The 18,353-nt window shown below is 37.6% G+C and overlaps 1 protein-coding gene and 2 long non-coding RNA genes across 5 annotated transcripts in view; 2 read left to right on the forward strand and 1 right to left on the reverse strand.

The window, feature by feature from the left end:
• LOC146466299 (uncharacterized) overlaps positions 1-16,708 on the forward strand; it is a 246,582-nt gene extending 229,874 nt beyond the window's left edge. The window contains exon 2 of the long non-coding RNA XR_014868060.1: positions 16,653-16,708. This is a non-coding gene — a long non-coding RNA (uncharacterized LOC146466299). The remainder of the gene's footprint in view (positions 1-16,652) is intronic.
• LOC146466309 (dynein axonemal heavy chain 6-like) overlaps positions 1-18,353 on the reverse strand; it is an 86,087-nt gene that overhangs the window by 62,385 nt on the left and 5,349 nt on the right. Inside the window, exons 5-23 of the mRNA XM_085127479.1 lie at positions 18,171-18,225; positions 17,375-17,509; positions 13,582-13,720; positions 12,143-12,284; positions 11,097-11,286; positions 10,618-10,802; positions 8,992-9,100; positions 8,182-8,302; positions 7,467-7,618; positions 6,456-6,608; positions 5,874-5,975; positions 5,009-5,158; positions 4,161-4,289; positions 3,716-3,829; positions 2,592-2,735; positions 1,680-1,889; positions 1,354-1,467; positions 1,143-1,241; positions 156-336 (exon numbers count right to left, since the gene is read on the reverse strand). Of these exons, the coding sequence (XP_084983605.1) occupies positions 156-336; positions 1,143-1,241; positions 1,354-1,467; positions 1,680-1,889; positions 2,592-2,735; positions 3,716-3,829; positions 4,161-4,289; positions 5,009-5,158; positions 5,874-5,975; positions 6,456-6,608; positions 7,467-7,618; positions 8,182-8,302; positions 8,992-9,100; positions 10,618-10,802; positions 11,097-11,286; positions 12,143-12,284; positions 13,582-13,720; positions 17,375-17,509; positions 18,171-18,225 (2,624 nt within the window). The remainder of the gene's footprint in view (positions 1-155; positions 337-1,142; positions 1,242-1,353; positions 1,468-1,679; positions 1,890-2,591; positions 2,736-3,715; positions 3,830-4,160; positions 4,290-5,008; positions 5,159-5,873; positions 5,976-6,455; positions 6,609-7,466; positions 7,619-8,181; positions 8,303-8,991; positions 9,101-10,617; positions 10,803-11,096; positions 11,287-12,142; positions 12,285-13,581; positions 13,721-17,374; positions 17,510-18,170; positions 18,226-18,353) is intronic.
• On the forward strand, positions 14,323-16,708 carry LOC146466310 (uncharacterized). Of its 3 annotated transcripts, XR_014868058.1 has the most exons (4): positions 14,323-15,006; positions 16,070-16,147; positions 16,183-16,369; positions 16,404-16,708. It is a non-coding gene; the product is annotated as an uncharacterized LOC146466310 (long non-coding RNA). The 3 variants fall into 3 exon arrangements; XR_014868056.1 differs by having other exon boundaries at positions 14,326-15,006; positions 16,070-16,369; XR_014868057.1 differs by having other exon boundaries at positions 14,326-15,006; positions 16,070-16,708.

Genomic DNA, 18,353 nt, shown 5'->3' on the forward strand with positions numbered 1-18,353 from the left:
TTTGCATAAATGTGATGTCGAATTTGTATTGCATACATTGAGTCCTCAAAGCAAGGTAAATGTAGCTCTCTAGTCCAACTGGAATTCCAAAAGATTGAATGCGCCAGGCGAGTACTTATCTTCACCTCTGTGGCATGAGGCAACAGGTCACTTACCTGGTTGTGTGGCAGCCCTGAGAGCATTGGGTAGCCTGTGCACTTTTCTCATGACCTCCTTCCACGACTTATCCACAGTTAAAAACATCTTTGCCTCAGCAGGCAGCTGGCGCTGAATGTCTGGAGCGCTGAAGATACTCTCAAGGTATAACCAGTTACGCTGGCATGTCATCCACTCATCCTGAAAAATCAAGGACAGTTCAATAAAAGGTAATTAACTGCTGTCACCTGAAAATATATCTTTATTTCATTTGTGCTACTTCGCAATTATTTCAACTCGCTCAACTTTTACAAAAATGGCGAACTATCCAGGAGCTAAATTGGTAAGAAAGAAAATGAAAAATTCACCGCTGTGCGTTCACGTTCTCCACAAAACCTTAAATTTGGTCATTTCACGTTGTTGTTTTGCAGACGACGGCAAAGAAATGTACCAAAATGTAAAACGTACGTGCAGAGCGATTGTTTTTGCGCATTAAACCTATTGTTTTGCGGCGTTGTCGTTGCCGTCGCCGTCGTCGTTGCTTAAGCTCCCTATTATTCAGTTAAGGGGCCGTTACACGTTGAAACTTTTGGCTGAAACTTGTGTGCAACGGCACTGCGAAACACGTTTCAGCAGGCGTTACACCGTGTAACAAGGTCGGTTTCGTGAACTTCCGTTGCGAAACAAGTTTCAAGAAAAGAAGAACCGCTTTCTACTTCTGCAACGGCTCGCAACGGTCGCAGTGGTGAAAAGACAGGAGTTTCACCGTGTAACACAACTTCGTGAAACTGTTTCGAAGCGCCACATTGCACGCAAGTTTCAGCTAAAGGTTTCAACGTGTAACGGCGGCTTTAATGTCTGCTGTGGGATAATCCTAAAGTGATTCCATTGGGAAAGTTTAAAAGAAGAAAGTCTAGATTGCCAAGACGACATCAAGCCAAGGCAGAAATAGTTTGTATTTCAGACAAAGGAAGGATGCTTGTCTTTCAAGGGAATATGTAACTCACCAATGTTTCACTGAAAAGATGGAGTTGTCTTTGCCAGTCTTCCACTCGAGGTCTGATTGGGCCGACATGACGAGAACCAGCAATGGTGGAAATGTTGATCTGCAAATTAAAGAGAAACAAGTTACAAATCAAAGTGCTTCAATACCATCTAGAAAAGATATTTGTCTTGTTACAGTGCATGTCTTTCAAACAAACTAAATGCAATTTTTACCATGCTATCATCCAGCAAAGCTTGAATGTCATCAATTCCTCCCAGGATGAACACATCTTTGGAATCACGATGGGGTAACACAATAAACTCTGTTTGCTTCCAAGAATCTTCAACCTGAAGAGGGAAAATAAAACAAAACAAATCAGTGACAACTGGGACACAAAATAAACTCGTATTTCTAAAAACAATGAGCATTGGACAGCTTATTGGCCCAAAAAAGAAAAAAGCACTTACTTCAGTTAGTTATTTTAAAGGTAATCTCAAAGGTAGCACTGCTTGCTTAACCAACAACTATACTTCTGTCAATTAATTATACACAATCTAACCTTTTTCAGTATTCCTTCCAGCGATGCCTCACTTGATGCCTGTCCTGATACTTCTTCTATCGCCTCAGTGTGGTCAAATGCATCAATCTTGTTTAGCAGTCCCAGAGTTAAGGGCTCCTCTTCAGTGAAATGATAGCCAAAGATTTGTTGAATGTGCTCCCAGTGACGTGGCTTTAGAGCTGGGTTACGCAGATTGGTGATAACCGGTAACTGAAAAGAAACATTAATTGCACAGTTAATGTCACGGCAATAAAATTGCTGACACAGGTGTAATACTAAAGTGCAGGTATGTCTGCGAGCCTTGACGATGACCAAGACAACAGTAAGTATTCTCAGGGTTTCATACAGGGGCGTCAACGAATTTTAAAAACAGTCTTATGATGAACTGAACACATCTCTTCTCACAACGTTTCAGCCTGACTGTGTCCTTCACTTTGGAAATAGAGCGTTTTGAATTTTCAACTTAATACCGGCGTGAAATTAAGATGACTTCCTTGACAAAGTTGCCTCATATAAAAAACGCACTTCTGCAGCGATTTGTAGCGGTGTATTTACAGTTCAAGCATTGATATTACTTCCTGTCTAAGTAATAATTGTTTTGTAGATTCAAAGTAGTTTATAATGAGTTGATAACTGCTCTAAAGGCTGATTTAGATTATAGAACTTTGTTGTATGCGACAAGTTGACGAATTGTTTCATGTACATGTAAGGGGCTGTTACACAGAGGTAGGAAGATCCTAACATTAAGGCGGATCAACTTAAGCGTAGGCAAGGCTGGATGACAAGAGTTGTGTCCGATTTTTGTTTTTGCATGACTCCAGCAATGCACGCTACACGCTACGCTACTTTATCCCATACGACAGTTGTAATCAAAAGTTGTAATGTCTAAATCGGCCTTAAAAGGTTGCATACCTTGTGCCTCATTCCTTCGACCTTATCCTTTAGTATTGGCACCACTGAGTTCGGTGGAAGACCTTTCTCTAACTGCATCACTGTCTTGGCGTACTTCATCACTTGGTTGCTCAGAGTTTCTGGGTTAAGCTCCTCGAAGCTGGTCTGAAAAACAGGTTGAAATCATATAAATGTTAAACATCTGCCTTTAAAGGAACATAAACTCAAAAAACTATAACTCTACATGGCCTGAATCACTAACTAAAGCGAAAAATTTAAGTATACTAATTAAGTGGTGATGTATGCCATAAAACTAGGAGAAATCTGTTCAACTGATGGACACAATGGAAGCTAGCATAGGGCATTTTGACAAAGCCACACAAAACATAATTCAACCTGGATGTCTACAGCTGTACATTGCCCTTCGGACTGTTAGCTTGGAGTCCAAAGAACGAACTCCAATAACTAACTTGGAAAGTGAGAAAGAGAGAATGTTTAGGGATTGAGACTGAATTAAGGCTGTCTCTGTGAGCTATAGAGTGTTTTCATTCACGTGACTACCGGCCATATTGGTTTACGGAAACAAAAGAAAGTATTTGCATAAAAATAGAGTTCAATTCCCAGAGGTTTAGGGGGTGTTTACATGATACCGGCGCGACTTTCATTCCGGTACGAGTTCACTCCAGTTCCCTCTTGTGGCTCTGTATTCGTTTACATGATATCAGCACAAAAACTTGTACCGTAGCGAGTCATACCGGTGCGAGTTCACCCCGGTAACTGCACCGGGGCGAGATTTTCATTCCGTTACGAAAACTCGTTCCGATGTCATGTAAACGCGGTACGGCCGTTCGCTCCAGCATGAATTTACTCTCCCGGGAGTCTGGAACGAATAGCGCATGAGCAGTCTTCGATATTCAATTCAATATGGCGCCAAAATCACATCGGTCGACAAAAAGTATCCCTTCATGTAAACACGGTATGAAATCACAATGTCATACCGGTATCAAACTCGCACCGGTGCGAGTTTTCACATGTAAACACCCCCTTAGTTTGGGACACCAACATGGCCGCCATTTCTTTGTTTTGGGGCACCAACATGGCCGCCGTGACGTCATGTGAAAACACTCTATTAAACAACAACTTACTTTAAGCCATTCTCCGTTGACTACATCCCACTCCACAAGTGAATTCCACAGCGACTGCTTCAGTTTCAGTTCAGAGTGCACTTCCTCCAGCTCCTCGAACTTGGCTACTTCAACCTAAGCAATATGAACAGATTTTGCAGTTGACATGATGTGGCTTAAATCTGTACAATACTTTATAAAATGTAATTGTGTTGAGGTACACAAACATTGATTACCAAAGAAATACCTAAGAAATATCATAAGTTAGCTTAATTCTCGGTGGGGTGAATTTAGGAAGAAAAACAAAGATGCAGATGACTACCTTGACCTAAGAAAATTTAAAGAAAATTTTACTGAGAAACTTAACACAGGAGTGGCAAATGTAAGCCGTTTGCCATTTCCCATAATACTAAATCTCTCTAATGATATAAACTTTCTCTTCAGATGACCAACTGGGTATAATTACCTTGAAATTCTTCTGGTATGACTTATAAGTGGCAGCCAGATCGTTTAGTGTCTCCATTTTCTGCAGAAGACCATCAAGGTACTGGATGATGTCCTCTGAATTGGAACTGGAGTCCAAGATCTTGGGATCCTGAAATGAAAATATATTACTCATTATCTATTGAAGACATGATATAATTGGGATAAGTAGGAAGTGTACAGGAGTTTTTAGTTTCAGTTGAGTGTTGCAAAACATAACCAAAGGAATGAACCAAACAAATGCATGACTGAGCAAGTCACCATTTCATTTGATCAATTTTGTGAATTTGCGATGATGATGATGATGATGATGATGATGATGATGATTCATCGGATTCTCACACGGCAATCTTGTAGAACAGTTGTAAAACAATTTTTTATATATATATTTTTTAGCTAAAATGTTGATCTTGTAAATAATAATAATAATTTCTATTGCACAATTATCAAATAATGTAAAATTTTCAATTGTGCAAAACAATGACAAAAAGCTAAAGTAAAGCTTCAAACTGACTAGCTATAGAAAAATGTAGACATAAAATGTATACAAAAATAAAACGTAGATTTAAAAAGCTTTCACAAATAAAAAGGTAAATATTCCCAGTTGTAAAGCATTTTTATATTTTTTAGCTAAACTGTCGATTTTCAATGTTTAAACAAAATTTACATTACGTTACATTGGTAATGGTGACGATGATGATGATGATGATGATGATGATGATGATGGCAACTATTATTATTGATTCACAAGTTTGACATTCATGGCCCGTAAAACTTGTGAAATTAGTATGCATATGAGGCAAAAATTAAGGCATCCAATCGTCACTGTACCTGTGCTTTCTGTTTAACTTCTTTGACGTCCTTGCCAAGTGTAACAATATCTTTGTCAATATGTGTACACATCTTGTCAATGTTGGCATCTCTTTCAGCCAGTGACTTGTCAATCACATTGCGGACAGCTGTGACAGTTGGTCTAAGAGTCTGAAAAAAAACATGAAAACAATGTAAGATTTTGTGAGAATAAAAACAACAGCTCTCTCTGTCCACTGTGACATGTCTCCATGGTGATTTGAACTTTGATGTCTGATCACAGCTGATTAAACAAAACCTGTAAAAATGATCTTTAATAGGCTGCTATGGGAGCTAAGGCCATTGAACTAGATTCACGGAACAAACAATTGAACATCCTGCGTACTGCTAGGAGTTTGAATGTTGAACGTGTGGTATATGAAATAAATGTGATGGGATATTTCAAGCCTGGTGAAAGAATGAGAATGATGTATTATTCTAGAAAGTGACACAGGCATACTTGAAAAAAGAAATCTGAGCACTCCTATCAGGAGTCAACCTAAGACCTTCCGATTACTAGTTTGGATGCTCTACCACTGAGCTACAGGAGACTCGTGGGAGCTAAGGTCATTAAAGTAGGTTCATGGGACAATTATACTGCATACTGCTAGGATTTGAATGTCGAATGTGTGGTATATGAAATAAATGTGATGGTATATTTCAAGCGTGGTGAATGAATGAGAATGATGTATTATAATTCTAGAAAGTGACACAGGCACACTCGGAGAAAAGAAATCCCAGTGCTCAAATCAGGAGTTTAATGGCCTTAGTTTCCACGACACTTATTCAGGAGAAGCAACATGGAGGATAACAAAATTAAAAATGATTTCAAAGTAAGACTCTTTACCTGGTAGACGGCAAAATCTTCAGGGGGAGTTGGCACTTTGTATGTCTCAATCAAGTCATACAGCTCTTTAACAACAGTAGCATCTCTTTCAATGTCTTCCACCTATGAACATGTAGGTACAAAAGAGTTCAACATCTAACGGTCATGTGCAACTTTGCTCAACAAATCAATGTTGGTGTGTGTTGGGAAATACTTACAGCTAAGGCAGAGATGTGATGGTAGAACAAAATTTTCTGGGTAAAAATATTAGTTGACCTGCACCTTTCAAAAGCTCTATTTTCACTGGACGCTTATTTTGGAAGGACTTATTAATTTTTGTTAAAAATATGTATGAAAATGTCAACCCAAAATACTTCACTAAACTTCTACAATATATGTACTTTTGGCCATTTTTGCTGAAGAGGAAAGTTTTACGATCGTCGATCTAACAATATTCCCGATTAAACAATCAATATTCTGTGTCCCGGCAAAAGTTATTTATAAATCGGGAGTTCGTTTACAATGATATCCCAATTTAACAATATGATTTTGCTGTCCCCTTGCCATATCGTAAAATCGAGGTTCCACTGTACTTCTTTTTACCTTCTCTTGAATGTCATCCAAGAATGTCAGGCTTGCAACATATTCCACTGTACTACTGGGGATACCTTCAAGCTTGAACTGAGCATCTTGACAGAATTCCATCAGTGTGTCAGTTCTCTTTTTGGCTAACGTGGGCAAAATGTCATTTATTACCTAAAGGAAAAATATGAAGACTTGTTGTCAGCAATGTTTGATAGCATTTTCCAAACAACAAATAAGGCATGGTAAAAATTGATTAACATTTTTAATTTTGAGATTTTTTGACAGTTTTTAACTACCATCATGATTAAAGGGTTTCAGGGTTTTTTTCATTATTTATACTGTATCTTAACTTGAATCCTGCTGTCAAGACCTTTTAGCAATAAGGTAAAGTAATATCATACCACAGGCCTTCCATAAAACTAGCACAAGCAGCAGTCCCATATGACAGCTAGCATACAATGTAGGCCACAGGTTGCCTCCTCAGCTGGCATAGGCCATAGGTAGCCTGAAACAACTGGCGTTTAAGCCACAGGCCCCTAAAACAGCTGGCAAAGGCCGAAGAGCCTATATAAATAGCACCTAACACAGCTAGCAAAGGACAAAGACAGCCCACAGACCTGTCATAGGCCACAGGCAACCCACACAGCTAAGTGCATTTGGATCAGCTGAGCTGGTGTTTATGGTTGGTGTATGTGAAACACCAATCTTCACATGAGTATAATTTGCTTCATAACCAGCAAGCAGGGTTTTGCTATTGTAGTTACTTCATGTTGCAGTTGAGTTCAGTTGAGTTACTTATGTGTGACATTTGACTCAACAATAGACCCTTCTCCAAAATGGCGGCCAAAAATACTTCGGCATTAGTAGGCACCGTCCTTAATAAGTCACTTTCAAACTCTGAGCGGCTGGCCATCTGTAGTTACTGTCTACATTAGCAGACCTTTTGTTACATGTCGATGACAAAGACAGCCCTGGCATAATCTTGATCGCAATAACATTTCAGATGAAACCTCACAAAGTGTTGCTTACCGCTAAGCACTTCAGTGGTGATGGGATCAGTACTTCTTTGAGTTTTTTGCAGTCAACAAGGATCATACCAATCGGCCTGTGCTCCAAGATGCTGACGGCTTGTTCATGTTCGCTGTTGTACTTCTCCAGTGATTCAGAGAAGAAGCTGACATCTGAACAACAAAAATACCCATTAAAATAAACAAATACATGTAAACAAATAAATGGAATTTTCAGCGGCTTCCACACAAATTCCAATTCAACCTGGAAACCGTTCATGGAAGAGTCCCTCTGTACAGAGGGACTCTTCCATGAACGGTTTCCAGGTTGAATTGGAATTTGGGAATGTTGGTTTTGGTGGAGGGAGGAAAACCAGAGTACCTGGACAAAAACCCTTGGCATAGAGACGAGAACCAACAACAAACTCAACCCACATATGACATGAAGTCCAGGAATCAAACCTGGGCTGCATTGGTAGGAGACAAGTACTCTCGTCCCTGCACCATCCCTGCTCCCCAGTTAAAGGTACAAAGAGATTCTTAGACGAAGCTGACATTGGAGGATTGTAAGAAGAAATAAAAACTTTACATACATGTACACCTGTAATACTAAACAGATCATTTCTTCACTTCATGCCAATAATATGCACATCTGTTACTGTATATTGCAAAATGATAGAGAATTGCTTGCAGGGAGACCTAGCTTCACAAAAATATGATATAAAATCAGTCCATACCATGTTCTTCCTGTCGGATAGCTTCCAGATCTAGACTCTCATTTTCTTGGTAGAACTGCCGGTAAGGTTCAAAAGTGTTGGCATACTGCCAAGCAGAATCAAATGCAGAAGAGATAGCATCCTACGAAGAGACAAGCAGAAAAATACAATGTAAGTTTAAAGTATGTAACAATTAAAACCCTTGAGCAGGTATAAGAACTGTGTTTCTTACAGAATGAACAAGATAACGCAGTCTGTTTGCAGACAAAAAATTCAATGTGAAATGGATATTGCTACTAAGAAGGGCACGGTTTACGCATGTACAGTGTTCTTACAACACTCCATAAAACAAAATAATAATTAATGATGACCTGTCTGTTTATCAAAGCAGAAAAATTTAATATGGAAATTAAAATTTTAGGTTAAAGGGCATGGTTCACATCTGTTGATTTTTATGACAGTACTTACAAGTTTATATTTAACAACTATTGCATGAGCGCATGTTGGATATGAGATGATAGATAGCCAATGAGGCGTGTATAAGTGCCGAGTTTGCTACAGTCATTTCATATCAAACAAGTGCGAATGGAATAATTGCTTCATTAAAAACAATGACAAAATATTACTAGATCTTGCTGATTTAACTTTCCAAGAACAAACAGAAGACAATTTAATGGTCACTATTTCTCGGGCATTACATAATGGCTCATATACCATGACCACTAAGCCAATCAAATCCCATGAATTGTATTATTCAATGATCCAGTTTTTAATAATTGCAAATACATGTACTATTACTCTGAGCCATTCAATAATGAATTGATAACAAACCTTAATACTCTGGATAATTCCCTGAAGATGTCTGTCATCTTCAAACATTGTGGCCAAGCTTGGTCCATCACCAGCAGTTTTCTCTTCAACTTTACCATTGATAAATGGCCTATGTGATGTAAGAAGGCATCATCAGACTTCAGTTGTCTCTTTTCAATGCATTTGTACTTCTACCCACGTTTATAATGTCTGGTACCATGTAGTTGTAGTTTGATGTACAACTCAAAAAACATACTTTAGGCTTTAAAAGTATTGTGCAGTTCCATATATCCATACCCCTCCCCCACCCCAACAACAGGATTTTGGTTTTACACCCTCTCTCCCCCCAGGAAATTCCAGTTTAGCTTCATACGATGCTTCTAAAATTTAGACTTCTAAGACCCCCCTCCCCATAGGAATTTCCAATGACCTTCCTTGGGGTGGGTATGGATTTTTTCTGGACCTGCACATTAGTAGTAAGTAATGTACGAGTTGTGGTTCAATGTTGATTTCCCTTTGTGTATGGGAATACAAGTACATGTATATATACAATAGTTTACAATAATAATTATTATCTTCTCTATCTTTTTGCCACACAAATGTAATGATCAACGAGCAATAGTTGCTGGAAACATTCAAACATTGACATCACTATCTAAACTGTAAATATAACTATAATTCTAGAATGAGTAGATCCTTGTTTAAGAGCCCTCCCTTAAATGAGCAGCCCCTAATTAATAAAACGTGAATGAGGTCATGAGGAACTTGTCTTCACTCCATGTCCACTGTTCATGAAACTTGAAACATTAGCACCCTGGTGTTTCTTCCAGGAATTACTTTGCCTCCATCACTTTCTGTTTTAAAACAATTTCATTTTCATTCCAAAGACAATTAACAATGAGGATGTTCTTATGAAGTGTACAGTCTACTGGGGACAATTCTATGAAACTTTTACAGCTACAATGCAATTTACAAGCCGGGATCATTTTACAAGTGCATAAAGGAAAAGACTTCTAAACCTGGTAGTAAAAGAAGTGGAATAAACAATGTCAAGGACCTGTAACCACGATTATGGAACCCATTTTTGCAAGTTGTAATTCTTACAAAACCATTAACCCAAGAAAAAAAGATTGCGACACTTATATGCCTCACGACCCCTTTTCCCTGTACCAAAGTTGGCAGTCTAAAACTTTGGGTGCTCCAAGTGAAAACCTTTTTGTTTTTTGTTTTGTTGTTTCAATTTTGATTTAGGGGAGAGTGGGTGTTTGCCTTCTTCTGTCGAGTGTCTCACCGATTGCAGATTGTATTAGCTACAGGATGAGTATTTCAACAATAAGTGTATGCACAGTGTGTGTGTCGGTGTGAGTGTGTGTGCTTAGTATACAATGTAGATGTCTACATTTATAATGTAACTAAACAAGACTAGCATCTAACAACAAAACTATATGGTTTACTTAGGCACTAGGCATTTCCACCTAAGATATTTATATTTAGTTTAGTCTTATTAATAACTACAAAACTTTAAATTAACTAAATATACATATAAAAATATTAATATTATATCTTGTTTTAAAGAAATGTGAAATAAAGTTTTGCTGTTGTTGTTGTTGTTGTTGTTGTTGTTGTTGTTGACTTATTCAAACTTACTGTGTGAAAGAATCAAAGTATGGATCTGGCACCAGGTTTTGGACACTGAGGACAGCATCTTGGAATTTCTTGATAACCTCACCAAGTCCTTCCTGAAAGTCATCTAACCCAGGGAAGAACAGCAGAGCTTGAGGCTCAAGAAGCAGCTCAGTGGTGTACAGTGGATGGAGTTCACCTTGTTCATCCTGTTATGCAACAAGTTATGTAAGCACAGTTGGAAAAACACAAAATAAAACACTAACATAGATAACAATGGATAAAAAGAACAATGCATTGTTGTATTTCATTTTGTTGTTGATTCATGTATATCGAGAAGCTCCCAAGATGTAACAGAGGCATTGCCACCACCTAGTTCAAGGCCTGTTTGTCAGGCCTCTTTGGTGACCACGTTACAGAGCTAGCATGCAGTATAAAATGGTAAAATTAGGTACTTAAGTAAAAACATTTTGTGCTTATACCAAATACAAATGACATATTACCTTCTGCTCCACCCCCTCCCCCTCAGGTTTTTCCTCTTCCACCTCCTCTTCCTCAGCTGTTCCCTGGATCTGTGCAGGGGTGGGTGTGTGCTGCAGTTGCTCCTCTAGATAATTCAGCAGAGTTGCTACAGAGTTTGCTGCGAGGACATGCATGGTGTTTACAATCAAGTAATCAGCAAGCCGGATAAAACTGAGGACAGCAAACAAGAAAGAAAAAATAACAATTGTGAATTTAACACAGCTAATGTTTTGGGTTTTCCATGATAATTTTTTATTTACACTAAGCTACTGAATTTTTTTCTCCTGTGAGGATATTTTTAAGACCATGGTTCCAAAGATCCTTGCAAAATTATACCACAGTAATAGCCCATTTTACAGTTGTGTGCTAAGTGACCTGGCCTTGGATTGGAAGCAAGGCTGGGGGTGACCTTGTTTTGATACAAACCTCACTGCTTTTCATAATGCTGTTCTTATGCTAACTAGTTTGCATTTACATATGAAAAGTGGTGAGGTTTGTATCAAAACAAGGTCACCACCAGCCTTGTTTCCAATCAACGCCACGTCAATAGCACACAACTGTAAAATGGCCTATTGTGGTTTAATTTTGCATGTACATCTATCCAGGATCCTGCAAGATCAACAAGGATTGGCAGGAATCATATCACGCATGTACAGTATTTGACTGCAGGAAATATCCCTGCAACCCAGTCAAGAGCGTGGTATGTACTACCCGGTGAATGATGATGCCGCCAAATTAAATTTTGTCACACTGACTTTCATAACTTGATTGAGGAAAATAATACACCAATGAACCCTGCAAAATGCCGGAGAAATAAAAGTACCACCACAATAAAAGCTTAGTCCACGCCATTCCATTTGTGCTAAGATGTGCTGATCTGCGATGCTGAGCTTAACTGCTGTTTAGAGCCACAGGCCACCAAAGCTAATTGTCTGAATGCTCGTCCTTGGTCAACTTGAACCTTACAAAAATTACTGTAAGCAAAATCAATATTAAACCATGTACCCAGACATTTACTGATGTTTACCTTGTGAGCCTCTTGCAGTGACTTCTCTTATTTGCCTGCTCAGTGTATGTCATCTTGTCTGGTGCATCGCCGTACATATCCATCTCATATCCACTCGGCATTAAATAAGAGGACATTGACTGTGCAACACCTCCATATTCATCTGTAAATCAACATTATTTACAGTTACACGAACAAGAAATCCTTACATGGCAGACTGTTTGAGACACCTTTTTTTCAAAATTTCTAGTAATTACATTTTCTGTATTGAGAGGAATGCATGGTTCCAGCATTATCCATTCCCCTCCATAGAAGGTTATTGGAATTTCCTAGGGGGAGGGGGCTACTAAAGGTAAACTTTTGAAAGGAAAGTATAAAGCAAAAGCGTAATCTCCAGAGGGGTGGGGTGGGGTTTTTTAAATCAAAATAAACTTCTGTAGGGTAGGAGGGAGTAGGGATATTTCCTGGAAACACACAAATTTATCAAAAATTGCGCTTACTTGTGGAAGATGCTGAACAATTGATGTAGTTATGACTGACACTGTATCATTGTTCATAAATTGAATATTTTTGTCTATAAGTTCAGTATTAATTTGAACAGTAATCTGTCTCGGGCATTTAATGTTTCAGTTGAACTCCTTGTGCCTTTACTGACAGCGCAAAGGAAAGAAGTACATTATTATTTATGAAAAACAAAACATGTGACAATCCCTTTTTTTCTCAATATAATGATGGGTGTTCAATCCCAGAAAGTCATGCCCAGGATTAGGTTGAAGAATCCTTCTCTAAGCTCTCTGTAAGTAGCATATATTAGTAAAGATAACCTATTTGGTGAAGTATTCCCTTTGCTACACGTACATGTAAATGATGTTTTGAAGCCCTCAGTGCTCAGAGTGAGTGCAGGTTGTGTTAGATTACTACATTCTATATTATTATACATAATTACTGTGCCTTTCCAATAACATGACTTGTGAACTCTGAACTTCAAAACCCAACTAACAGCAAACTTGCATGTTTACTGCCATCAATCATACATTACGTCCAACTGACCAGTTGACCGCAAAAACACAGAAACCAACAAAGTGGATCGAAATGCGCTAATAATAACAGTGCAGGGGTTTCAATAAGAGCGGGCAACCAATTTGTCGTCTATGTCAAGCGAATTGACCTAAATTTGCCGCCTGCTTTTGTCAAAATTAATAACATTAGAGTAAAACTCGAATTTCCATTAGTTGCTTGCTTTGCAGTTTTTGCCATCTGCTTAAGAACTTATTGAAACCCCTGCAGTGTTTGCATGTGACCTTTCGAACCCACTAAACCAAACATCTTAGTTTTCTAATAGGTCTGCTGAGCAGATTTAAAGCAGTGGAAACTGCAACAGTCCTGGATGTCAGAGTCTGCATGTTATTGAAAGGCGCAGAAATGAAAGTTGAAAGATTCTGTAGTCAAGAATAACATACCTGCATACATTCCCATGGGACTGTCCATGTCCATAAAGTAATCATCAGGTGTGAAGCCAGCCTCCAGCAGTGCTGTGCGACAAGCACTTCTCACAACTTCTTTCACAAGGTCACGGAACTCTGCCAACCTTCCTGCAACCTATACATAATTTACAAAATTAAGAAAACTAATTATGGTGCAATGGTCAACGGAACCAATAGTGATAGTTCTACAAACATTGTCGTAAAGACATTTTTTATTTTAATAAACTGAGAAAAAAAACTTTTAGAAGCCGAAATATAGCTGTGCTTCTCTTCAAACACATAGCTCTATTTCATTTAAGTATCAAGGGTATTTATAGCAGAGGGTTAATTGGGTACCCAGGTGGAAATCTTATTAAGATCTTGTAAGATCTTGTAAGAATCTTGTAAGAATGAAAATAACACTAAGATCTTAATAAGATATTGTTAAGATTTGTTAAGATTTCAGATCTTAATAAGATCTTACGACACTTCTTTACAAAATCTTAATACAAACTATACAATCTTCAGCATTTTAAGATCTTAAAAGTTCTTACAAGATCTTACTAAATTCTTGTAAGATACTTGTAAGAATCTTGAAAAAATCCTCAACCTAACAATCAATAAGATGAGAATGATGATTATTCAAGAAAGTGATGCAGGCATACTCGGAAAAAGAAATCCGAGTGCTCCTATCAGGAGTCGAACCTAACACCTTCCGATTACTAGTTTGGATGCTCTACCACTGAGCTACAGGAGACTCGTGGGTGCTAAGGTCATTAAACTAGGTTCATGGGACAAACATCCTGCCTGAATCTTCACAGGATCTAAGAATAAATGCCAGCAAGACTCTCTGTGATAATCTCTTTCTTCAGTGTCCTAAGTTGATAAATGCTATGTAGACATGTGTGTTTCTAAAAAAAGGCTTTAAAGATATGACTGTCCTGTCAAGACTTACAGTTTGCAGTTTACAGATTGTATTCGCATAAAAAAAAACTTAATGCACCGTCCAACACTGAAACGCATTTGTGAAAACACTAATACCTACAAACCTTCTTTGATGAATCGAAACTCCATTTAATGCCAAAAAGAACAACATTGCTTTGAATCATAATTCCTACGATTTTCATGTACAATGCTAGCTTTTAAAATGAGCAAGAAAACGTGGATAAACGTGGGCCGGAATCACACTGAATCACAGCAACAACACCGGCAGCCATCTTGGATTTCATTCAGACTGGGAAGACTGGGCACCATTTTGGTCAGCAGATATGCCACTGCAGGCTCGGAGAAAGACCGTTTCATGTGAGATTTTAGGCGGGATTCAAGTTTTCAGCACACATTTCCTCTGGATTTTACCTCTGTTAAAGCTAAAAAATGATGGCTTCAAGCAGCAAACTGTGGACAATCACTTTTTAGAAAGAGGTAAGTTTCGACACCAATCATTTTGTGAAAGACTGCATGAAAATGTGTGATCATCCACGCAAATTACAGACAACGAGCATGAATATGTGCTTGTTGAAGATTGTTGAGGTGGTCATTCCCCATTTAGTTTTTATACGAAGCCTTTGAAAACGTTTTTATGGAGTAATTTGTAGCCGGGTTAATATCATGACAGTCTTGGTATAAGCTGAAAACGTGAGTGATCGATCTTGATTTGGCGTGAAGATCAGTTTATGATCTTCGTGGAGTGTATGGCTCATTTTACTCAGATCAGGAACTAACACGATTGTTAGGGGTGAAAAGCTCACTGCAACATTGTCTAAAAAGTTAATGACAGCCTAGCCAGTCACTGTGATCACTTAAAAGAACTGACTTAAAGTGCACAATTTTCGGTTTTACTGTAGATTTTCAACTCCATTTTGTAATGTCAAGGTCGAGACTCAAGACTGCAGCTTCAGAGTCAAGTCACCAAATCCTGCTCAATAAAGTCACTTATATTTATGACTGTTGGAGTCTATTTTAACTGATTTAATTTTGTTGTAAATCTTGACTTCTGCTACTTCTACTCAGGAACTATAATACTAAATAAAATAATTTTTGTAACTTGCATAATGACAGTATTTGATCAGTACTTGATACCATAGTTCATTAGTTGAAAATAGCAAGCAAAATAAAGGGAACACTAAGTAATAATCCTTTTGATCAATGCAATCATGTTTTCTTATATATAAAGAGTGACCCATTTCACTGCAGGCACAACTACAATGTAAGTTGCACAGCTGCCCAGACATACATCTGTACAGTTAACAATAACATAATCATTATAATAATCTTTTTGTATTTGAGCATGGAATTTTCTTTTTACATCAAAGCCACATGTAAATTTAGACTTGGATTTCCTATGAACAAGGCAGCCAGTGCTGAGTTGTCTGCATGTGCTACTACAAAACATTGTGAGAATGCTGACTGAAGTAAGAGAGTGAGATAACACTGTGTACTCTGGTCAGGACATAAGTTAACATGACTGTCTTATTTTCCTGTACAGGTCCCTCTAGCCCTGGAGGTGCAGCTGAATGAAATGTGGGAGAAGATTAATTTTTTTAATATTTTATTAATTTTATAAGTTGGAGCTGGCAAGCAACACTTGCAAAGTAAAAGCATCCGTGGTATTTTTCTGAGCCACCACAAATTATGAAAGTGCATGTTTAGAGCCAGTTGAAATGAGTGAGCATCTGTGAGTTAAATGCAGACCTTGTGAGAAAAAAGGGTTTATTTTTATTTTTTTTATGTTAATTTACTTATTTTAGCTCATTTTTTTTACTCAAGATTCACTTTATTTCTTGAAGTAAAAAAATCAACGAAGTGTTAGTATTTTAAAGGTAGTGAATTTTGACCCAAAATTGTGGTACCCTAATGGCTCTGCCTCTTTGATCTCTGTGTAAATTTTCTGGGACACAATCAAACCAAATTGAGTTTAATAGGTTCACTTGTTAATTTTTGAGTAAAACTCAGTTTCCAGTTCAGTTTATTGCATGATTTGTAAATAAAGGGGACAAAAAATTATCATTAAATGAAATAACAGGTTTTCTATAGATCATATAAACGGTTTTTTGAAGTCTTTGTTATAGTAATTTCACAATTTTATGGTGTGAGACCTTCTAATAAACTGTTGGTCAAATCTTGATTTTGTGTTCTATAATACCTCTTATGATGTCTTAAGCTTGAGATTGATTATTATATCTTGACTATCGACTTTAAGTTCCTTACTAAAATTCTTATCAGATTTTGCTAAGATCTTGTAAGATCTTACTGTAATCTTACCAAGATCTTGTAAGAATCTTACAAGAATCTTGTAAGAATCTTGTAAGAATCTTACAAGATCTTGTAAGAATCTTGTAAGAATCTTAACTAAGATAAGATCTTGTTAAGAAACTTAATAAGAATCTTACCAAGATCTTGTAAGAAACCTGTAAGAATCTTACAAGGTCTTGTAAGATCTTGACTATCAACTGCAAGTTCCTTACTAAGATTCTTATCACATTTTACTAAGATCTTGTAAGATCTTACTGCAATCTTACCAAGATCTTGTAAGAATCTTACAAGAATCTTGTAAGAATCTTGTAAGAATCTTACAAGATCTTGTAAGAATCTTGTAAGAATCTTAACTAAGAAGTAAGATAAGATCTTGTTAAGAAACTTAATAAGAATCTTAATAAGATCTTAATAAGATTTCCACCTGGGTACACTATCCAGGTCAAATTGAAATTGGAAAATAATTATGTCACAGTAATCATTCTTACATATAATTTGTACATTTAAGTATCACATCATACAGTACACATGTACATACTTCTTCAAGTTGTTCAAACTGAGCATTGCGGAATTCGTCCAAAGTGTATGTGTGTCCTTTCTCCACTCGGCACAGTCCCATATCACTGATACGGTAACACATTTCACGCACATTCAACAGTGCAGGGCGTAAGGACTGTTTGAAGAAATTGAAGGTTTGATGTCAGCATTAAATCATTATGAGGCGTAAGGATAAATTAAGCAAATTCAAAACTAACCAAAAATATTCTCAATAGGATATACTGTGCACATGTAAGTTGGGACTTCATGGCGGTTTTTTTAATATCTCGCAATGAGAATGAGCCAGCTTCACAGGCTCTTAAATTGCTGTTTTTTCAAGGATCACTCACTTGCAGCGAGACACAAGTCAATACTTTGACAGAGGCTAGAGGTAGAATGTTAAAACTGTAATGCGCATGGCTATGTCAGACATCACTGCTAAATATCGCGATAAATGTGCTGACAAATCACCTTTTAATTGAAGTCACTTTCTTTGTTTTGTCACGCTTAAACCCAGCAGACAATCTTGAACAAATCAATTGAAAAATTTAGACTACATGTGTTTTGCTTTGCACAAAAATTCATCATCTATCTTGGGAGGGGGGGAGGGGGAGGTGAGGGTTTTATTACTCTGTCCAAGATTGTTAGGTCATTAGCGCACTTGCACACATTGGACAGTTTCTTCCAATCACTGCACTGCTCCATAATCTTGGGCAGATCGAGCTGTCCTTGGTAGAATTAACTTACTGACAAAGAACTACAGCACACACTTAAATCATTACAATACTGGTACTTACTGCATTGACTATGAAGAGATTTTCCTGCAACTGGTTTTTGCATTGTGTGATTTTTCTGTGACGAAAAACAGAATCAAATCAAATATCAGATCAAAAGAACCATGGAGGGCTAGCAAAACGCTCACAGACATAAATGGGAAGTGCCGGCTTGTAAAGATCATTGTATAAAACTGGCAAGCACGA

The sequence above is a fragment of the Pavona decussata genome, unplaced genomic scaffold (assembly GCF_977016875.1).
Source record: "Pavona decussata unplaced genomic scaffold, jaPavDecu1.1 SCAFFOLD_145, whole genome shotgun sequence".
NCBI classification, from domain to species: Eukaryota; Metazoa; Cnidaria; class Anthozoa; order Scleractinia; family Agariciidae; genus Pavona; species Pavona decussata.